This window comes from Sycon ciliatum, chromosome 4 (assembly GCF_964019385.1).
Source record: "Sycon ciliatum chromosome 4, ocSycCili1.1, whole genome shotgun sequence".
In the NCBI taxonomy this organism is placed as follows: domain Eukaryota; kingdom Metazoa; phylum Porifera; class Calcarea; order Leucosolenida; family Sycettidae; genus Sycon; species Sycon ciliatum.
In genome coordinates this window covers 28,033,904-28,056,418 of record NC_088646.1, presented here as the reverse complement: position 1 = coordinate 28,056,418, position 22,515 = coordinate 28,033,904, and the positions used below count along the sequence as shown (strand labels likewise).

At 47.7% G+C, this 22,515-nt stretch overlaps 3 protein-coding genes and 1 non-coding gene across 4 annotated transcripts in view; 2 read left to right on the top strand and 2 right to left on the bottom strand.

Annotated features, from left to right (window-relative positions):
- Positions 1-6,671, top strand: part of LOC135813496 (DENN domain-containing protein 5B-like) — a 46,052-nt gene extending 39,381 nt beyond the window's left edge. Inside the window, exons 25-29 of the mRNA XM_065326589.1 lie at positions 132-245; positions 1,508-1,644; positions 3,102-3,168; positions 3,992-4,136; positions 5,314-6,671. Of these exons, the coding sequence (XP_065182661.1) occupies positions 132-245; positions 1,508-1,644; positions 3,102-3,168; positions 3,992-4,136; positions 5,314-5,509 (659 nt within the window). The 3' untranslated portion in view covers positions 5,510-6,671. The remainder of the gene's footprint in view (positions 1-131; positions 246-1,507; positions 1,645-3,101; positions 3,169-3,991; positions 4,137-5,313) is intronic.
- A 285-nt stretch (positions 6,672-6,956) lies between these two features.
- On the bottom strand, positions 6,957-7,050 carry Trnar-ucu (transfer RNA arginine (anticodon UCU)). Its single transcript has 2 exons — positions 7,013-7,050; positions 6,957-6,992 (listed from the first exon to the last, which is right to left on the bottom strand). It is a non-coding gene; the product is annotated as a tRNA-Arg (tRNA).
- Positions 7,051-9,606: 2,556 nt separating this feature from the next.
- Positions 9,607-12,451, top strand: LOC135813495 (period circadian protein-like). Its single transcript, XM_065326588.1, has 3 exons — positions 9,607-9,632; positions 9,940-10,215; positions 11,920-12,451. Exons 1-3 carry the CDS (start codon positions 9,607-9,609, stop codon positions 12,449-12,451), a joined length of 834 nt encoding a protein of 277 aa, XP_065182660.1.
- A 3,227-nt stretch (positions 12,452-15,678) lies between these two features.
- LOC135815437 (cullin-1-like) overlaps positions 15,679-22,515 on the bottom strand; it is a 23,989-nt gene continuing 17,152 nt past the window's right edge. The window contains exons 16-24 of the mRNA XM_065328733.1: positions 22,243-22,328; positions 21,695-21,781; positions 19,976-20,020; positions 19,416-19,508; positions 19,097-19,144; positions 18,849-18,910; positions 18,136-18,241; positions 17,663-17,776; positions 15,679-16,756 (exon numbers count right to left, since the gene is read on the bottom strand). Coding sequence (XP_065184805.1) covers positions 16,676-16,756; positions 17,663-17,776; positions 18,136-18,241; positions 18,849-18,910; positions 19,097-19,144; positions 19,416-19,508; positions 19,976-20,020; positions 21,695-21,781; positions 22,243-22,328 — 722 coding nt within the window. The 3' untranslated portion in view covers positions 15,679-16,675. The remainder of the gene's footprint in view (positions 16,757-17,662; positions 17,777-18,135; positions 18,242-18,848; positions 18,911-19,096; positions 19,145-19,415; positions 19,509-19,975; positions 20,021-21,694; positions 21,782-22,242; positions 22,329-22,515) is intronic.

Genomic DNA, 22,515 nt, shown 5'->3' with positions numbered 1-22,515 from the left:
CCTGGGCTGTTGCCAGCCAGTGACAAGATGTTTAGCTGTTTGAACTATCTTCATTCTCTTCCTACTTGTATATATATTCCTGATCAAGTCAATCTTGTGCTTTTCTTCTCTTGCACACTGATTGTTGGCAGCCATTCATTGTGACCGGAGCCCCAGTGAGAGCATGATAGGGTCTTCGTCGCGCACAAGTGTGGCTGGCAGCCCTCAGGAGGACGATGAAGTCAAGGGTAACGGCCTCTCAATGCGTGAGTACATGTACAATGTACAGTGCACTTAGTCGGGCCGCTTGTATTCATATCTGTTTCTTGGAAATCGATTAGGAAATTTCGAGATCCCTCAACTCGTATTATTGAAGATGGTCAGAGTGACCGAAAAGTTGAGAAAAAAATGTCCGACTGTGTGAAGTAGCAGTGCATCCGAGCGTTGGCCAGTGTTGCCACAATACGAGTTGATTTACTGAAGCTGCGTGAAACGTCGTTCCGAATTGTCAAGATTCCGAAGTATTATAATATTTTGTTATTACTACGTTAAAGTGGCAGCCTCGCTTATTCTGTTTGTTGCTATAGTAAAGATCTTGTCTCCGTGTCACCTATATGTATCTGTTTTAAAAGGTTGTGTATACTTCAAGTACGTATCATTTAGAGATGTTGCGCACAACGAAGTTTCATAGCACGGATCAGGCAACAACGACAACAACAACAGCAGCAGCAAAGGCTATGAAGATTGGTTGATCCAGAGCTTGCGCAACAGTGGGATCGTCAAGCTTTCAGAGTACAGGAAATAGATCTCGACAGTCAGGCATGCACTCACTCAGTGTACGACAGTCAGGCATGCACTCACTCAGTGTACAACAGTCAGGCATGCACTCACTCAGTGTACGACAGTCAGGCATGCACTCACTCAGTGTACGACAGTCAGGCATGCACTCACTCAGTGTACGACAGTCAGGCATGCACTCACTCAGTGTACGACAGTCAGGCATGCACTCACTCAGTGTACGACAGTCAGGCATGCACTCACTCAGTGTACGACAGTCAGGCATGCACTCACTCAGTGTACGACAGTCAGGCATGCACTCACTCAGTGTACGACAGTCAGGCATGCACTCACTCAGTGTACGACAGTCAGGCATGCACTCACTCAGTGTACGACAGTACGCATATGTTGTACATTACCGCGTTGCAGTACGGTGATTGCAACAACAAAAATCTTCATTGTTGAGCTCTTTTTCCGTCGAATGTTCACGAAGTTCGCATCGCGGTGACGCACACAAATGCTGATGCACTTGTTAACAGCACGTATACGCGATTTTTGCCATATTTGTAATTTCAATTGGTAGCAATGTTTTGGGCAGTCATCTACCATGATCAATCTAAGATTTTTCTTTTGGAAAACCAAGCAGCTCAGTTACAATTATCCCGGTGCAGAATTACAGCGTTGCGCCTAGATTACTCTTAGGTCTCACATCACTTTGAACTGTGCTTTGTGGCCCCCTTGTTGTGTATAGATGTGTCGGCAGTGGAGAACATTGCGGAGTCCATCAACTTGCTGGCCAAGTACGTGGACGGTATGCAGACGGAGACACAGCACAGTCTTGTGCAGCTCATCTGGGGTCAGCAGGGTCTGTGCTCACGGCTTGTGGAGGTAGGTCATCCTGTCACTGCACTGGGCTGGGTGGGTGTGGGTGGGTGGGGGCTGAAAAGCCAAGTGATACCTAAAGCATGGCTGAATTGACCAGAGCTCCATGCATACCGTAATTCCGCGCATATAAGCCCATGGGCTTATGTGTGAAACAATGCAGTTTGGGGGTAAAATATCCAGTAAAACATGTTCGTTTTTTAGCCCATGGGCCAATATTCGAATTTTGAAGGTTCACGAAAAAGTACAAGTCCGTGCTCATGGTCAGTCTACCATACTCTACTGGTAAACTGCACTGACCTGCTGTACCATGGTAGGAAGAGTCCATTTTGTGAAAATTCTACTTGACACGTGAGTTGCATGTGTGTCTGTTTATTAGCCCATGGGCTTATAAACGGAGGTGGGCTTATATCCGGATATAGGCCCATGGGCTTATATGCGCGGAATTACAGTATACCGTACTCGCACGATTAGTGCCCCTGGGGCACTATTTTTTCAACGTCCATCACAGATGTGGGGCACTATTCAAGAGAGGGCTTTATTTTTTCACTGGCGCTTAGAGACTGGGGCACTATTCAAGAGAGGGCTCTAATCGCGCGAAGTACTCCAATGGAATCATCCACTCCTCCCCTGCTTTGCGCGGTATTTTGTGGTCTGTTTGGTGTCCGGTCTGATGTGCTGCATACTTGTGCAGCTGGGTCTGTACTTGTAGTAACTCGATCACCGCCATTGTGACATTACTCTTCGTATTCTTGTCATTCTACAGTCCAGTCTATATACTACAATAGACTACTGTGTCTGGGGCCCAGGTGCAAACCAGTACTCTTGACGTATATGTACACGCAGGGCTTGTTCTCGTTTGTAACTTCGGAGTAGTGGCTTGTAGTCTGGCCTTGGGAATCAGAAAGCAGCATGCCAGATGTCCAGTGGCGCTGAATCATTTTCAAACAAAATTATAGGTCCCTGCACACACCCTGGACAGCGGGAACATGTAGTTTGAAGGAATGCATGGTAGAGTTACATACCGGCACATGGTTATGCATGACGTTGGTAGTATTGAACATGCACATGAGTGTTTTCAATCCTACCACTAAACACATGCATAAACCTTCTTGGCTTCTGTGGAATTTGGAAAGGTTCCTTTTCGGATCTGGTTCCACACCGTGTTTGATAAACCGGACGAGTTGACAGCAGTATATATCAAAGACGCACCAAAAGAGGGAACTCTGTCCGAGCTTTGAAGTTCTCACGTTTTATGTATGTATGTTTGTGTGTGTGTGTGTGTGTGTGTGTGTGCACGTTTGTGCATGTGCACCTGTGGGTGAGTGTGTGTGTGTGTACGTGTGTGTGTGTGTGTACGTGTGTGTGTGTGTACGTGTGTGTGTGTACGTGTGTGTGTACGTGTGTGTGTGTATGTGTATGTGTGTGTGTCAATGTGTGCACATCTGAATTTGTGTATCTAGGCTTTGTCATACGGTCTAAAGGCTAAGAGAATGTTACGTGCAGATCGCTGCTTGTGGGACTATTTTGGTGAGTTCTCGCCCCATTCAAACTCTAGACATTTTGGTTGTGATTTCTGTTTCATGCAATGCACGTTTGTACGCGTTTGTGTGTGTGTGTGTGTGCAGTGTGCAAGTGAGTTTTGCAGACGTGAATGTGTGTGCATGTGCACGTTTGTGAGTATGTGTGTGTATGTAATACAGTGCAGCGTACCCGTGGTAAGTACCAGTCTGAGTATGTGAACATGCCGTCACGAGAACACTGTCACCACCTTTGAAAGTGTGATTCCTATTGTTTAAGTAGTATGGCGCACACCCGTTGCTTGAACAAGGTAGTTTTATGTCTCAATGCAGCATGATTGACAAGAATCAGTGCTATTAGGGAGGTGTCGCTCTACGTAATTACGTATGAAAATCCGTACGTCTTACGCGCGGGGAGCGAGGGCAACTTTCATACGTAAATCTCTCTACAGATTTCCGTAGAAAAGCTCTTTCCTACGTTGGGTCCTCCGTAGGACTTTTTGAAATATTTTTCGCATTTTCCGGATTTATCCATGGCAAAGTTCAAGCCGCGAAATACAAGGCACACACCGTACACCACGTGCAAAATAAAATGGAAAACGCGGTTTCGGTTCGTGGTGCATGCGGTGGGCGCATGCAGCCAACGCGTCTCCAAAGCAACAAGGCATGTTTAGCAGTCGTGGAGAAATCACGTAGAGCGAAACCCAACAGCTCTGATTTTTACCTATGAAAATTACGTGCAGTTCCTACGTTATTTTCATACGTAATTCCGTAGAGCGAAACCTCCCTATTGTCCGGTTCCTTGACACATTTCTGTGTTGTACCCACTGCAGACTTGGTGCGGGCCTGCACGTTATCCGCCAAAGGACAAAATCAACAGGCCTGGCACAACTTCTGTGCTACATTCAAGCTGATTGATGAATGTGAAACGTTCGGCAAGCACGTGAAGTCACAGATCCTCATCTGCGAAGGTCTACGGTAAGTTAAACATTCTTCTATTGCAGGCAGTCCGCTGTAGAATGCCAGTCCGCTGTAGAATGCCAGTCTGCCAGAACACCAAACTTGTGGGCAGATTGTGTCTGCCAGTGGGCACCAATCTGTGATGACTATTTAGTATCAAAGCCACTTTAACAAGTTACTTCGATTATTCTGTTCTTCTTCTTTTTTTAATCTCTGCCAGCGGCTATTGCCTGATAAACTTTTTAAAAATAAAGGGCTGTGTTCCCAGCTAAAATAATCAGTTGTGATGCAACCGCGTTGTACGAAATAGGCAGAAATTCATACATATACTGAAGTATTATAATATAATTATTCTACGGCTCACAACAACAAAAAGCTGCAATGTATTTACCGTGGTCTTCTTCAGGATAATTTTTGAAAACGAAAAAATTGATTGGTTTGAGGAAAAATAAGAAAAAAAGAGAAAAAAAGGCATGTCGCCTGGTACAGTAGCTCCTGTGAGTGAAGAGAATTGTATCTCACAAGTGCATCAGGTCAGGAAGACATAATTTAGCACACAAGTCCCCCTTAGTAGAGCCACTGGAATCGGCCCACCAAGGTCTAAATAGTGTGCAAGCACTAAGAAAAATCACCACTTGTTCCAACCTGGGTTTGAACCCGCAATATTGCACTTCCGGATCACCTCTCTTGACCAATACTCTACGGATACGTTTTCTTTCCAAGCACACTCTTTCTCACCATTTATACAAGGCCATTGCTTGGAGCCTACCGCGGCTCCGGTATGTGCAAGAGTACATAACCCCCCAGAGTGTGCAACTCCCACATACCCTGCTGTCCCGTCAGAATTTCAAGTTGACGTCATTATTTATGACGCAATGCTCTTTGCCCCAGTGATTTACAACATGTGTACGGGTGTCAACGCATCACACGTTTTTCTTTCCAATAATTTGTACAGGATCGATCGGCTTCGGTCAACCACAGGTTCCGGATTCGTCTGATAATCCGTGTACTGTGCGCATTGCATCATCAAAATGACGTCAACTTGAAATTCTGTCGGGACAGCACCCATAGTGGAGTTGCACACTCTGGGGGGGGGGGGTTATGTACTCTTGGTATGTGGTATAGTGCTAAAAAGAACCGTGTGTGTGTGTGTGTGTGTGTGTGTGTGTGTGTGTGTTGTATTTCCTGTTGGCAGACTCAACGCCTTGCAGGCTTGGCTGGAAATTTTCCACAAGTCACCGGTAATGTCCAAGATGTACGTCAACAATGCACCGCTGCGTTCCATGGAGGTGTGCCAGGACTTGATGCGCTTGATGCAATGGTGCTCTGGAATCACATTGGTCATTCCTCTACCGGTCGAAACTCTCATCGAAGATAGCATTCGCCCGTAGTCCGTGCCACACAGTTCCCTCAGCTATGGGAGTCATTGACTTTGCTGCACATCAGACCCTCTCTTCTCCCCGTCTTGCTGAGTTTGTCTGTGTACAGTGGTCATCACACTTCCCCTGTGCTAGCTGGCACCCTTGGCGTTTGCTCCACTGGCCCATATGTACTATATGGCGTACATCAAGCAAGATTGCAACCGGGCTCATCCTGCTGCACACAGCCCTTGAAAGTATGCTACTACTGCTGCTGCTGCTGCTGCGATGTCGAACTCATGAAAGGCTATTGCTGCTGCGATGTGGTGGACCTCATGACATGTGGCCATAGCTTGCTGGATGAGCAGCCACAAGTCATGTGCACGTACTTGATATCCTCTGGAGGGCATGTACTATTTGCACAGATCTGCAAAGCACACCACCTCAACACCCAAGTGCACATGGAAAGAATCTCGAGGAACACATTTGCATTGTATGAACTGCAGCCATCCCACACTGCGACGCTATTCAAATTTACCAATTCTCAATTGGCATGGGGTTTTCCCAGGACCGGCTCAACTACTTTGCTATTTGCATTGTCGCTGCCTGGCAGCAAAGTATAATTATCTGCTCAGTCGGTGTGGCACGCTGATTCTGCAAATTTTATTTATCCAGCTCATTCTTATGTTGTTTGCAATCTTCCACATTACTCACCACACACACACAGTCCGATCTACCACCATCAAGGGGGTGGTGGCGGTAACCCTCCTTTCAGCCCGGCCCTTCTCTGAAGACTCCAGGCTATTGGTGGTATCGCCGACCAGCTTTCTGCCGCACTTGTCATTCTTATATTTTACTCAATTTTCCCCTTCGGTCTGCTCATCATTAACCCCTTCAGTTCGTCAGTGGCAGACTACGGGTTTTGTTAGTTGTCTGTCCATTGTGTCAGTATTTCTTTCCCAACTTGACATCATAAAAATTATAGCTATTCGCGGGTAGATCCGGATCACCCAGGATTTTTCATCAATGTGAATGACTTGATTTTTTATTCATTTTCAAAGCCTCATTCGTTTCTTTTCGGTTGACTTTCACAATTTTTGGCACTTTTAGTAACCTATCAGTCCTGGCGGCCATGCGCCAGCCAGCACTGGCAAGTTGATTGCTGGAAAATGTGAACAGATCAGTTCGCCCTCAATCACCCTACCTTGCTTGAGCGTGCTGTGCGAATACAAGTTCGGGTTACTTGTCCCGGGGATCAGAAATGTTCGCAATCTGCGCCTGCAGAGCAAATAAGAACTGCATGAAGTGAAGCGTTCTCCGCTTCTGATAGACTTGCTTTCCAGTCGACGACGACGTACATTGGAACAAAACATAGAGTTGTCAGAAAGGTTGACAGATATTGCCTGCGATGTTCATCTGAAAAACGGGATCCGGTATCCTGTTCCAGAAAATTAGTGGAGGAGAAGAAAAAAAGTAGTTTCACCCCCGGTGGGATTCGAACCCACAACCTTTGAATGCCGTCAAGCAAAGCCCGAATAGAAGTCCAATGCGCTAATCCATTGCGCCACGGGGGTGACCACGGATGTGTCGGTCTAAACTGCGTACTCATCGGTGCGTGGGTGGGATAATCCACCCACGCACGAATCATGGTACAAGTCAACTGTCATCTTCCGATGACGAATCGCCAACTTCATCACCATCCTGCTCCTCATCTGACTCCTCCAGCATGCTACATCTTGACGTGAGACGTTTTTTTGATGATTTCAGAGCGCAAAACGAGCGTTTGCACTTTACCACAAGATCAACACGAAGCAGCTGCTCAAGCACGGAGCAAAGATCTTCAAGCAGCCGATACTTAGAAAGCAGTGATTCCTGCACAAGAGCACCGGAACGCAACACATTGCACTGGACATTGCTACTCGCCATGGGGAATTTCCCTTCGGTCAGGTAGGCATGCGTCACATTTGCTTGACACTCCACATAACGGCAAAACCCTGTTGCGCCGCCTTGGAGCCTGCTGCTACCGTGAGCATGTTGATGCAAGAGCCTGGGTATGCAAGCAAGAGCTTCACCCAGAATGGCTGCTGCCTCTTGTTGATCCTGCCGTATAGCCGGGATTGCGTGATCACACAGAGTGACATGATCATCGGTCAGGTAGTGGTAGTGGCTTTCCGATGTGGATGCCGTCTGGTGTGGAAGCTTGCCGTGTTCATGTAGGGTTGTCACGCGGCTAGACCGATCAAGCAAGGAAGCCGACATGAGCATCTCGGCAAAACCCCCGCCATCAATTGTGTAAGCTGAAGATATAGTAGTGTCATAGTTAGACTTCTCCTTGCTGACTATCTGCGCATGCTCAGTACAACCACCGACAACCGGGGCTTCAAGACCAGGACTGACACAGGTACTGTTCATGTACTGTAGCGATGTGAACGAACCATGTCGATCTGTTTCTGTCGCTTCACTGGCGCTGCTCCGGGGATGCGCTGAAGACAACACTTCACCTGTCAGGGCTGACGGCGGTAATGTGACGTGGTGGGACCAGGCCGAGGGCAGTGCGAATGTGCCACTCAGTGCTCGCAGGCAGGCCACGACGCTGTCCGAGTAGAGACGGCACAGCTGTGCTGATGCGGCGCACACCACCGTGTTCACTGCCAGCGATGTGACGGTGATCGGTGGTACGGCGCTGGCATTCACACCGCAAGCCGCAGAGGTGCTGCATGCGTCAGCGTGCGGCTGACTTGACCGACAGGTCTGTAATGAACAGGCTGGATCGTGACACTGTTTGCGTACTGTCGATGCAATGTGCAGATACGTTTTGACTCCGATTTGCTTCATGGTCACGGCAGCCATTGTGATGGTATCAGATTGGTTGGATAGTCGGCTTGTCATGTCATACACACTGCACTTGTACATGCTAGCAATGTTATGCATGGCCTTTCTTCCACCATTACATTGCAAGGTCAGCATACCGGCATGTCGACGGCAATGCTCACTCAAACTGGCATTAGTTGAACTGGTCAGCACGAGGATGTGCTGGCCCGGTTCAGGGTGTCTTGCCGCAATTGTCGCTGCAAGCCTCTCACCTTGCTCAGACTGCCATACGAGAAGCGACGAGAATTTCCGTGCAGTCGGAATCTCCATGGAGCCTCCTGGCCAGCCGGATGCTGGGTCGGTATCGACAAAATAGAGTGCACAGCGCCGCGTAGAAGTGTGTTGATCCTGCATGCCCTGCCCCGCCGTATCAAGCCACTTCCTGCACTCTGCTTGACGACCCGCCGGTAACAGTACAAGATGACCTGGGAGAACTTGAGATGAGCTCACTGGCTCTCCCGTCACTTCGTAACATAGATCTTCCAAAAAGTAGTGTGCAACATGCACTAAACCACGCTGCAAGCTGCCGTCGGTGCTTAGTAGCAGCGTGTGTGTGATCTCCAACACCAGTCGTGTGAGTTCTTTGCAGGTGCCAGGCGAAAACTTGCCACATAGCACGCAGCCAGAAACTGCTTCAACAAGAGGTCGGATTTCTTCTCTCGCTCTCTCCGGATCCACACGCATATCAGCTTCGCTAGCGTTGGCTTCAACGCGCACCATGACGTCAAACCTTGTGCAATGTTTTGCAAGCGCTGGCAAAACGACTTCAGGCAGCCAATTTGTTCGGACGTGAGAAAGTGCTCGCGCGAACTTGGCTCGCATGAAGGGCTTTGAGGCGCTGGCCACCATTGATAGTCTTCTCTCGACGGCCTCCAGACCTTCTGCCAAGCAGAGAAGCAAAGCGGAAGAACCATCTCCAAACTCGTCGTGTCTTCTTCTGGCTGTATCCAGTGCTAGTTTGGCGCAGGGTTCCCGAAGTTGCAGGCACTCCAAAATGAAGAAGCCATTGTTGCTGGATACAAAACCGCCGGTGTTTCTCGCTATAAGAACGTCTCTACCCAATGGGCCGAAGCAAGGGGAGAGTACAGCTCGTAGGGTTTGCCGAAGCGAGTCAAGTCCAACATCTGCTCGGTTCGCTGCATGCTGCTCCATTCTGCGGCTACCAACCAGTCGGCGAAGCTCGTCATGCAAGTCACAGTGGTCGCCGGGCCAGGGCTTGCTTCATTGAATGACTCCGGGCATAATCCCAGTTGATATCCATGCCATTGCCATCTCTGCGCTTCAAGTAATAGTTCAAGGCGTGTGCTGCCTGAGATCTACCACCGCGCTGTTCCAACTCCCGCTTTCAGAGGAACATTTCGCGTCGGATTGTCATGCCCGCACTCTACTACTACTAAGTACTACTACTAGTATTACTAGTATCTGTGTCGTCATTAGTTTCTCCGCTTGGTATCACCTGTCTCAGCGGTCACAAACCCATACTCCCCGGCCATAGTGTCCCACATGGTCCACTGACACTGTGACAGGTCTCAGGACTGATAACAGGTTAGCACCCTGTAGTAGGTCTACGCTCGTCGTACTGATACTGCTAGTGATACTGCTAGTGATACTGCTAGTGATACTGCTAGTGATACTGCTAGTGATACTGCTAGTGATACTGCTAGTGATACTGCTAGTGATACTGCTAGTGATACTGCTAGTGATACTGCTAGTGATACTGCTAGTGATACTGCTACTAGTGATACTGCTACTGATACTGCTACTGATACTGCTAGTGATACTGCTAGTGATACTGCTAGTGATACTGCTAGTGATACTGCTAGTGATACTGCTAGTGATACTGCTAGTGATACTGCTAGTGATACCTCGTAAGACTACTAGATCTAGCTACTGCCCTGGTTGTAGCATCGGTAGATCTACCATTCAAGGAGCCTAAAACAGTCGTACCCCTGGTAAATCGACCAGTCCAGAATCCAGAGTACAGCTGGTGAGTGGCCCACTCGGCTCAAGCAAGGACGCTACCAGGAGGTTTAGACCGTCGGACTCCCTGCACGCTACCAGCAGTACAACTACAAGTCGCCGTGCAAACTCGGTACATGCAGATCTACTCTGACGTCAGTAATGATGTAGTGCCATGCACCAGCCCTGTCATGGCATGGCAACCTGGACCGCTAAAGATCGCAAGATGAAGCCATTGGCATAGCGCCACTGTGAAAGTGAATAGGAACAGCCGTAGTCTTGGTAACGCTATTCGACTTGCAGCAGTTGTAACGTGTGGAAGTGCTGCCTGGAACTGCCTGGATGTGTCCGTGCAACGGCTTCAATATAAGGAAGGTAAGTAATTAGTTGAAGATCTTGACCATGACCTATGTGTACCAATGGCATGTCATTTTTTGTACTACAGTGCCGCTCCATGAAATCCAGTCGAGTCACTCAAGTACGTGCCGGGCGTTGTGCAGGCATAGACCTGCAAACACTGGGCTGCGAAAAGGTGCAAGACGCAAACTTGACTTGCACAACCGGATTTCATTGAGCAGCACTGTCGTACTGGTCTACAGCTTGTGCTGACCAGCGTCTGGGAGTGCACACACCGTAATGTATCGCCCCACCGCCTGGACCCTGTCATGGTCATGTTTTGGAAGTAGGGCGGATCAGAGCAAATCCTGGCTGTCCGACTGTGACATTACACGGCACGTTCATTCTGCAGCACACAGTGTGTCTTGACATTGCATGATCTGCCAGTCCCACACACTCATTTATCTTTCCCGCGGCAGCAAGCAGGGCCGTGCATGACCACTGCATACGCAAGCTTTTATGCCGTACGTGGGTATGCATGACCTTAGTTGCACTCTGCGATACCCATACTGAAGTATATAATTAATTATGCTATGCCGCCTGGGTGAAGATCGAAGTTGGCCACTCTCGCAAGACGGGACTGACGCTCTGGCGGTGCTATTATTTGGGATACATGCATGTGCGTGGTGATCGAGCTGCAGCAGATACAACTTCACAAGGTGCAATAGATTGCCGGCTTGGACATCATGCACGTGCGGACATCATGCATGTGTGGGTGCGCGTTCGTACAGCATTGCATGGTCAGTGAAATTCGCCGCAATGTAAAATAGCACCGCGGGCGCTGTTACCGCTGTATGGCCCTAGTACCAGTAGCACACCGAACACTACAAGCTACTCGCCTATTCACCCCCAAAGCACCATACCGGCACTGCAACACCAGAGCAGTAACAGTAGAACGACCATGGCATGCAAAGTTGTTATTGCAAACACCATGCAGGACTGTTTTAAAAGCGTAACGGCACCTGACCGGTCACATGATTCACAAAACAGTCAATGGCCATTGTTCATAGTTCCATACGCCAAACTGGTAACTGTTGTAGTGATGCACCGGCAAGGGTATTTATGCCATGATGAGACAGAGTACAGACTCATTATGTTGACTTGCTAGCAATAAGACATGTTTGCAGTGTACTCTTTGTGATACAGTAAGTAAGTAAGTGAGTAAGTAAGTGTGCTACAAATACGGTGTCACCGTACTGTTGGGTCCCGACGAACAGTGCGCCACAGAACAGTGCGCCACAGAACAGTGCGCCACAGAACAGTGCGCCACAGAACAGTGCGCCACAGAACAGTGCGCCACAGAACAGTGCGCCACAGAACAGTGCGCCACAGAACAGTGCGCCACAGAACAGTGCGCCACAGAACAGTGCGCCACAGAACAGTGCGCCACAGAACAGTGCGCCACAGAACAGTGCGCCACAGAACAGTGCGCCACAGAACAGTGCGCCGCAGAACAGTGCGCCGCAGAACAGTGCGCCGCAGAACAGTGCGCCGCAGAACAGTGCGCCGCAGAACAGTGCGCCGCAGAACAGTGCGCCGCAGAACAGTGCGCCGCAGAACAGTGCGCCGCAGAACAGTGCGCCGCAGAACAGTGCGCCGCAGAACAGTGCGCCGCAGAACAGTGCGCCGCAGAACAGTGCGCCGCAGAACAGTGCGCCACAGAACAGTGCGCCACAGAACAGTGCGCCACAGAACAGTGCGCCACAGAACAGTGCGCCGAAGAACGGACAGGTAACTGGTTACATGTAGGGTTTCGTCAAGCACGGCTTACCGATCATATTATACAATTGCTCAACTGCGTATCACACACGAAAAAAAGTATGAACAACCTATTGCATCACTGTAGGTTAGCATGCTGCTCTGCGGCAGTTGAAACTAACAGTACTTTCAACTTTGAAAGTACTGTTAGTTGACAGTGCTGTATGCATATAGTCAGTCAGTGCACCCAACAGTACTATGGTCAGTGAAATCCAACTACTCGTAGTATTTCGTACTGTAAACCGCCCAATGTTTGAGTCACTAATTTTGTTGCGATCTCTCAGAACCAGCGAGTTCACGATGGCAAATGTTCGCGGAGCACTGTGGCCACACATATATAATACACCCACTGTTGAAATTTGATTTCACGGTGGTCAATATTTGCGGTATGCTCTTAGTCGCAAATTAGCAAACATGAATACCTCGCAGACATTTTAGGTACTGTAAACTGCCTAATATTCGCGACGGATTAATGTTCGCTATTTTCGCGAGAAGAGCGTAACGCGAAACCATCGTGAAAGCTAACTTCAATAGTGGGTGTATGTAAGTGGCCCCAGTGCTTCGCGAACTGTTGCTATCGCAAACTCGCTGGTTCTAAGAAATCGTGAAAATTGAGTGACGCGAATATTGGGCGGTTCACAGTAGTTTACAGTACATGTGTATGTGTTGCATCAAGACTACATGTATGTGTTGCATCAAGACTACATGTATGTGTTGCATCAAGACTACATGTATGTGTTGCATCAAGACTACATGTATGTGTTGCATCAAGACTACATGTATGTGTTGCATCAAGACTACATGTATGTGTTGCATCAAGACTACATGTATGTGTTGCATCAAGACTACATGTATGTGTTGCATCAAGACTACATGTATGTGTTGCATCAAGACTACATGTATGTGTTGCATCAAGACTACATGTATGTGTTGCATCAAGACTACATGTATGTGTTGCATCAAGACTACATGTATGTGTTGCATCAAGACTACATGTATGTGTTGCATCAAGACTACATGTATGTGTTGCATCAAGACTACATGTATGTGTTGCATCAAGACTACATGTATGTGTTGCATCAAGACTACATGTATGTGTTGCATCAAGACTACATGTATGTGTTGCATCAAGACTACATCAGTACATGGTTTTCATATACTCTTGCCACGGTTGCATCCATGGCGTGTGCGTCCCAAGCAGAGCGGCTCTTGACACTTTGTGCAGCTCAGATTAGTGCACACCTGGGATAATAGGGAGGTTTCGCTCTGCGGAATTACGTAGGAACTGCACGGAATTTTCATACGTAAAAATCACAGCTGTTGGGTTTCGCTCTACGTGATTTCTCCATGACTGCTAAACATGCGTTGTTGCTTTGGAGACGCGTTGGCTGCATGCGCCCACCGCATGCACCATGAGCCGAAACCGCGTTTTCCATCATTTTGCACGTGGTGTACGATGTGTGTACCTTGTGTTTCGCGCGGCTTGAACGTTGCCATGGACAAATGCGGAAAATGCGAAAAAAATATTTCAAAAAGTCCTACGGAGGACCCAACGTAGGAAAGAGCTTTCCTACGGAAATCCGTAGAGAGATTTACATATGAAAGTTGCCGTCGCTCCCCGGCGCGTACGACATACGGATTTCCGTGCGTAATTACGTAGAGCCAAACCTCCCTAACGTGACCAGTGGCAGTACAACTGGCACGCCATGTAATTCCTAAGCCAGGTCCTGGATCTAACCATTTTAACCAGGAGTTTGTACCTCCCCTGCCCTCTCTCTCCCCCCCCCCCTCTCTCTCTCTCTCTCTCTCATCGTCTACGTTTGCGGGCTTGTCATATTATTGAAATCCAAACTTTTGGCATATGTAGTGCAAGGTAGTTCATGCAGATAGGCACAACAGACATGCTTTGTGTACAAGCTAGAATACCACCCACCCTTATCCGCAGATTGTGCAACTAACTTCACTCTCAGTATTGTCCCGCACATATTGACATACTACAGTCGTGGCCAAAGAAATCCGACCCGCGAGTCAAAAGTAGCACCGCGTTTCCATTTCAATTACATCATGCATGTTCCCAAAACTGATCCGAGGGCACGAGCCTTGGCACTGCTTTCGGCGCGTGGGTTGGATTTCTTTGGCCACAACTGTAGTACCCAGGGAGTCGTAAAATACGGACAAGTATTTTACGACTCCCTGGTAGTACCCTAAACTCGTGGTGGACATGTCGGCATACACGTCCATTGCCCTCTGATCATGCGTGCACAAATTTATGCAAGGAAATACGTGCGAGGCGTTGACGAAAAAACCCCAATGCAAGGAGCATTGCGTCATAAAAGATACGTCAAGTTGGAATTCTGCCGGGACCGCTTTGCATGCATGCATGCATGGCAGAGTTTTTATTATTATTTAGAAGATGACTTCTATAATTATTATTATAGGCACGTGTGGGTTGGGTTTAACTTTGCGAAAAATTTGGCAAACCTGTCAAAATGATGTCCTTGAACTATTGGCCGCAAGTGCAAGGCTACGTTCAGTAGTACCAAGAGTTATGTACTCTTGGTAGTACAAGTCATGTACTCTCGGGCCCTGCTGATCCGAAGTGCCTTAGGGCATGTTCGATTAGTAAGGATCGGGATCCAGATCTCAGATCCGTCGGATCCTTCAGTCAACTGGACACTTTTTTGGGCCTTGACTGTTGCCATGTTGACGAAGTAATAAAAAGTCGTACTCCCCGCGCCAGTTGTACAAAAAGTCAGCAAGCTCTATCTCGATCCACGTGTGCGTGCCACAATGTGTACAAAAACGATTTTTACCCGCCATATACGCACAAAGGTCACATTTGGATCCGTTGGATCCGGTCAACCCTGCTCCCCGAGGTGGGTTGACCGTATCCAAATCCGAAGGATCCGGATCCGGATTCGACCAATCGAAAGTGTGCGAATCCAGTGGATCCGATGGATCGGGATCCCGATCCTACCAATCGAACATGCCCTTATAATTTATATCTTAGCGTTGCACTCGTGACAACAAATTCAAGGACATGTTTAAAAAAACCTTTTCTCCACCGTTTTACGAACGTTCCAAGCTTCGTTTTCACTCAACGCTGCCCATAAGTATACCGGCGTCGCACCGGACCGGATGTGAAGCACTCATAGGAGTCATATAACCCATGCACCGTGCCCTCATGGCAGGCAATCACACCAGAAGCCAGGACTCGCTTCAACGACACACAATACATCACATTCCAAAAAAAAATAATACACGGACACTCGAATGTGAAAATGGCCATAATGCGAACAGCAGAAGGCCACCAGATAAGATAACGAGACTATTGTACAGATAGGATTTAAAAAAGCAAAGCAAATCGAGACATCATTAACATGATAAACATGGCAAGAACTATGTACAACACCTACATGTACAGCACATGACAATAGCAGCCGAGAATGAGAGCAGCGGAGGACAAACACGCAGCACGAAAACAAAATAACCAGACCAAATATGGACAATATGTTGTTGCGTGTACATATGCAGGGAGAGAGAGATTGTTATGAATGGCGATTTTTGCACAGGCGCACGTGCAATGGGGCATCGATGAGACAAATTAATGATGATGACTTCATAGCCGCATGATAGGTAGTGATAAGATCATGATACTCAATCAGCACTATGCTATACATGCAGCTGCAGCTACTTCTGCTGTAGGTATTAGAAAACCGTGAAAGAAGATGTATTGTCAGCCGTGAAAGGAAGGTCTAGTCCGTGAATGTACATCTAGAAATTCCAGTTGCTCCTATTTTCCGGCAGTCTGCTGTGTGTGTGTGTGTGTGTGTGTGTGTGTGTGTGTGTGTGTGTGTGTGTGTGTGTGTGTGTGGGTGTGTGCGTGTGTTTGGTGCCAGCAGGCAACATGCAGCCGTGCCGTAGGAAGTTATCATAACAGCTGTCCTCTGCTGCGTTGCTTTTAACATTTACTAAAATATTGCTGATGAGGGGAAAATGGCATGCGGGACGACTTTCTTTTTTTCAGCGGAAATGACTTGCTTATTACAAGGTGATGGGTCACTCACTATATACACTATATATACAATGGCGGTGGTGGTCCAGGATATGCTGGAAAGGACAGCTTCACAACTGAATGTCAGCCAACTCCCTGCCAGTATTGGCACTAAAGCTGGTGACACAATCACCGCACACTCACACAGTGGGAGCAGTACATCATGCTAGGTAGGTGTACTTGTCCATCTGTCCGTCAACACGCTCTAGATACTCCTTCTCAATCAGAACGTCAATGCAACGCTGTACAGAGAGACAAAGAGAGAGAGAGAGAGAGAGTGAGTGAGAGGGTGAGAGAGGAGCGAGGGTGAGAGAGTGAGAGAGAGAGAGAGTGAGAGAGGAGCGAGGGTGAGAGAGAGAGAGTGAGAGAGGAGCGAGGGTGTGAGAGAGAGGGAGAAAGAGAGAGAGAGTGTGTGTGTGTGTGTGTGTGTGTGTGAGAGAGAGAGAGAGAGAGTGAGCGAGAGAACTCGGCCAGTACAAGTATCACCAGCCAGTACAGGTATCGCCCCTAGGCTCGTAGCAGACTCGTTTTAACACAATATAAATGACATTCAAAACAAAAGAGAATTCAGGGCAAACATTAATCATCATCTCCCATCTCTCACAGTGGACCCTCATCGGTGAAATTCGGATATACAGATGTACTTCTGAAGTAATGACCAGCGTTTCTTGTGTGCAGGCAAAGACTGTGTTGTCGTGGATGAGAGGAGAATCATATCTATGACAAGGCTACACTGGAGCCACAAGGTTAAAAACTTGCCATTGTACTCTAATTTCAGAAATTTTGGGTGCTCAATATTTTCGGTATGAGGGCAAAAGGGTTAGGTGAACAGAAATTCCGGTACAGAGAAGCAGTTTCCTATTGGATTATGTGTGTTAATGTTTGTTCAGTTTTAATATTGAAATTTCAGATATGAAACAAATGTACCAAAGTACCGAAAAAAAGTACACCGAAAATTTGTGAAATTACACTGTATTCAAACAGTCAGTCCTTGCTCCACTCTACACCCCACACAGTGCTGCATGAAAACATACCACTAAGATTTCACAGGACTTTTGAGAGTTCAGAGCAAGGAGAAAACTCAACTTCTTCAGAAATTCTGGGAAGGTGTAGACCCAGAGAGCAGGGAAGGGGGGGGGGGGGCTTACCTTGATGATCGGAACTCTGGGCTTGAAACGGCTTGATAACTGTCCAAGTACCTCACCCATCAGTTGCTGGTGAGATAGGGTTTTCCTCATCTTCATGATACGTACCACAGCAGCCTTTTCACACACGCAAGTATACACGCACGCACACATGCACATCCGTATACAGCAACATCAGAAGCAAAAGTCAGGACAAAGTACAACAGAACAGCCGGCAACACCAAAGTATACTGTAAAACCGGGAATTATCAGTGGCGGGATATTTTTCAGTATTTCCCAAAATCAATGGTTCAGCAGCACGGAAATTTCGATCTTGTGCAACAGGACACCCAATCGACACAGGTATTCTGACTTTGCTTGCAAGTTGCCACTAGACATGCATGCACGCATGCACACATGAACATCACCCCCCCCCCCCCACACACACACACAACGCACGCACACACGCACGCACGCACGCATGCTTGCAGACTGACCTGGATCAAAAGCTTCCTGTCTTCTTCGATATGCTTGTGCGTTGCCTCCTGCTCAGCCTTCACCTCACCCTTCAATGGCACGTTGATGTTGATACGAAGCTTCTTGCTACAACGCACAGCAGGAAACAACAATCAAACCTTTGGTGAGAAAGCACAGCCTTCGCAACTACTACATGTACCGTAAAGTACCGCCAGAGCGCCCCACGATCTCATCCTTTCGTGGTCGTATTGTGGAGGTGGTCTGCTGTCTGTAGGTCATACGACATGAACCTTGTACACATATTGCACGTTTTGCAGTCAATCCGTACCTTCAAGAGGACACAAGCTCCACACAAAAACCTGCCAAGTGTGACCTTAGTACACTAAGATTCTCACACCGTACACACTTCGTTGCACTCTGCCATACGATTTTCCTTTCTCTGGCTGTAAAATTGAGGTGGGGCGCTCTCGCAAGACGGGGCGCTCTGGCGGTACTTTACGGTACATGTAATGCAGCTAATAGCTAAAGCATCAACATAAAATCATTAGTTTCAGGGAAAGATGCAAACGGGAAAAGCCTGAAGAAAAAAATTGACTGTCACCACCAGGACTAGAACCAGGGGCCTTCGATCTACGCGTAGTCATGTTCTACAGTATTAGCAGGCAACACATGCATGCCTATCACAGGCTATGCACAAGGCTACTCGAAGAACAACAGGACATCATGCACTTACTTTCTGTACCCCAGGAACAAGCTGACAATCGAGTCCTGTGTTGGAGCATCATCCTTGCACACCTAATACATACACACACGCACACAGCACATACACACACACAGCACATTGGCGGCTTCCTATACATTGTACGATCAAACAAACATTCGTGGGAGTTAGTCGTCACAACACACGGCTTAAGCGTACACGAATGAGAGCACTGCTACCCCGCTCCCCTATGACTGCTATACGGCGTACACGCGTCTTACCAGTAGCTTGCATTTCAGCAGAATCGCAATGACTTGCATCAGCGTATCCTGCAACACAGCAGCAAGAAGGAGAAAGGCACGTTGAAATTACAGTAGGAGAAACATCACAAAACATCCATTCCAATCCAATCCATAAAACAGCATGTCAAGTCTCACAAACCATGAGCTAAATCTTCCCCAGCGTTCTCCCAAGACCAGTATGAAGACGGTGCACACAAAACATCCGATCCATAAAATAGTATGTCAAGTCTAACAAACCATGAGCTAAATCTTCCCCAAAGTTATCCCGACACCAGTATGAAGACAGTGCTGTACATACCTCCTTGATCAGGGTCACTTTCTGCAAGTGTCGGATACTGTGAGAGTCGTGATCATTGAAATGCAGGAGCACAGCAATTTGGTACGTGGATGCCTGTCTCCCACGCGCAAAAGCGACGCCAACGATGAAAGCAACAGCCGCGGACACAGAAATAAGAAAATAAGAACACAGAAGTAACATCACGACAAGAGAAAGACTACCTGGCAATGCATCCTACTCAGTCCAGTCCATGGCCTTTGCAATACAGGACAACTAGAAGCACTATCCCCATTTCCACGACAACGTACACCAGAACAGTACTAGCAACGGCAACGGCAATGGATGAAGGCTGGTGATGGTGCTGGTGATGGTGGTGGTGATGGTGGTGGCCTGGCATGAGCCAGACTTCTCTAAGCTGGTTGTGTTTCTCAGCACAATTGTCTAGCCGGTGGTAACGCAGATGTGCGAACTTTGCGTTACTTTTATAAAAATGCAGGAAAATACACATTCAAGAGATCATCGATGAAACCTGCATCTCACATTCTCACTACAATACGGTAGTGACCCCCTGCACAACTCACCTGAAAGATGTACTTGTTCTTGAAGCAGGTGGTTGTGAGTTCACCCTGTTCAGTACAATCAAACATGTAACGTGACACACACACGTACACACACACACACACACACACACACACACGCACACACACACATACACACACACACAGAGACAATGGGCTCAGTACCATACCGCTCGCTAGGAAAGACCTCAGACTAGCAACACATAGGAGTGGCATGGGTGAATACAAGAAGATACGATTATATAACCCAATACTAGTTCAATACTAGTATTAGATAAACTTTGTTATAGTTCACACATGTTGTTAGTTTGACAGCATGAAACAAGGTGGAGGACACTGTGTTCGGAAACAGTGACCTTACTACAACCATCCACGGTTGGCAGAGCCCCGGTCCGTTGGGACCATCTGAACCATAGGGGTGTTGAACTCGGTTCTGACCCTCATTATGCTAGGGGAGTTTTTAGACTTCTCCTTACGTCAGTCGTGTATTCTTTGATCGCTCCTGGATGTTCAACACCCATATGGTTAAGACAGTCCCAACGGACCGGGGCACTGTTTCCGAACACAGTGTCCTCCGCCTTGTTTCATGCTGTTAAACTAACAACATGTAAGAAGATACTAGTACCGAACAATCTCACTTAAAGGGGCACTCCGGGAATATTTTCGGTGGTGTGTTCTCTTCATGGGGGCCTTATATGGCTCCCAAGGAATGGGGAATCGCGAAAACTAGGCCCAAAAAAGTCGATATATGAAGCTAGGGAGGGCCAAGTTTGTCTCCTCTTTTGATGGTTTTGATGACGTCACGTGTGATTAGTATTCAAATTCTCTGCATTTGAAGATCTTAGTTGTTTGAATTTTCTGGTGATGAAGAACGATGTTTGGTCAACATTCCCAAGCTTCACAACTGCGACCATACTCTAAGGAACCTGAAGGACCTCCTGAGGTGCCCCTGGTAGAAGCGCAGCCTGATGACGGCCAGGAAATTGGAGCGGACGACTTCACTGGTCGACAAGGAAATAACGATTGGTGTTCCTGCCAGAAATGTGGGGTGATGCAGAGGGCAGTCGATTACCTTCGCTGTCGAGAGAGCGCTGCAGCTGTTAGCATTGACAGCCCTTTGACGTGCGTTACACATCACCGCGACTTCGTGTCAGCTTGTCTAAACAAAACTGTTCTGACCAGATGCCTCACAGCATATAGAGAATTTCGGGATCCTCGTACGCGGACCAGTGAAGTCGTCCGCTCCAATCTCCTGGCCCTCATCAGGCTGCGCTTCTACCAGATGCACCTCAGGGGGGTCCTTCAGGTTCCTTAGAGTAGGTCTGCAGTTGTGAAGCTTGGGAAACTCGACCAAACATCGTTCTTCATCACCAGAAAATTCAAACAACTAAGATCTTCAAATGCAGAGAATTTGAATACTAATCACACGTGACGTCATCAAAACCATCAAAAGAGGAGACAAACTTGGCCCTCCCTGGCTTCATATATCGACTTTTTGGGTCTAGGTTTCGCGATTCCCCATTCCTTGGGGGCCATACAAGGCACCCATGAAGAGAACACACCACCGAAAATATTCCCGGAGTGCCCCTTTAAGGACGCGAGCGTGATCCACCAGTGAAATTCCGGAGGATCTAGAACAGCACCCTACACATAGAAATTGGCGAAGATCATTCACTGCCGCCATAAAGTAACTGTTGTAACTGGCATAGCCGCGACTCTCACCTTCGACATGCTGTAAAGCCAAGTCAACTTGCGTCCGCTGTGCTTGTTCGTATAGAACGAACTCAAGCGAGTTTGAACTTTTTCCAACTGAGCACAACAAAGCGCAACAGAAATAACACGAGGCATTCAGGGGTGCGGCAGCAGCAACCAAAAGGATAAAGAAATTATTGCTGACAAACACGGGAAACCAAAACCAACAAGCAAGACATCCTGTACTGATGATCTCTAGCCGCAGCACACACTGAGAACACGTAGAATTTGATTTCACCTAACAAGTTGGCTTATCAGAGTGCATAGTCTTAACAGCACAGAAACCCCACGAATGTGTAACTCTTAGTCATGTACGGGGTCTGTCACGGCAGAACTTCACATCATGTGACGAAACCAATACACACTATTTGCACCCAGTGCATGATAGGTACAGGGTTGTGTGTGTGGGGGGGGGGGGGGCATTGTAGTCCCAGACCTGAAAACATTGGGCGGTGCACTGGTGCAAAACACTACATCTTAATCATGGCATTAGATTTCATTGTGGTTGGTATCCTCACCTCAGGTGGCAGGGAAAACTCGCCAGCTACTGCTACAAAAGGCCATGATCCAGAGCTGAGAACTTGAATAGTGAAGTCCACAAGGCCTGCAAGAAGAGGAGAAAGCCAACCAGGCACGGGCATATCAAAGAGCACCAGGAACAACAACAACAACAACCGTGAGGATAAAGATTTGAAACAACAATAACACCACATGAAAGGACACTGAGAAGAAGGACACACTTCAGGCTCTTGAACAACATCTCGAAAGTTATCACTACTATACTTTCAAGC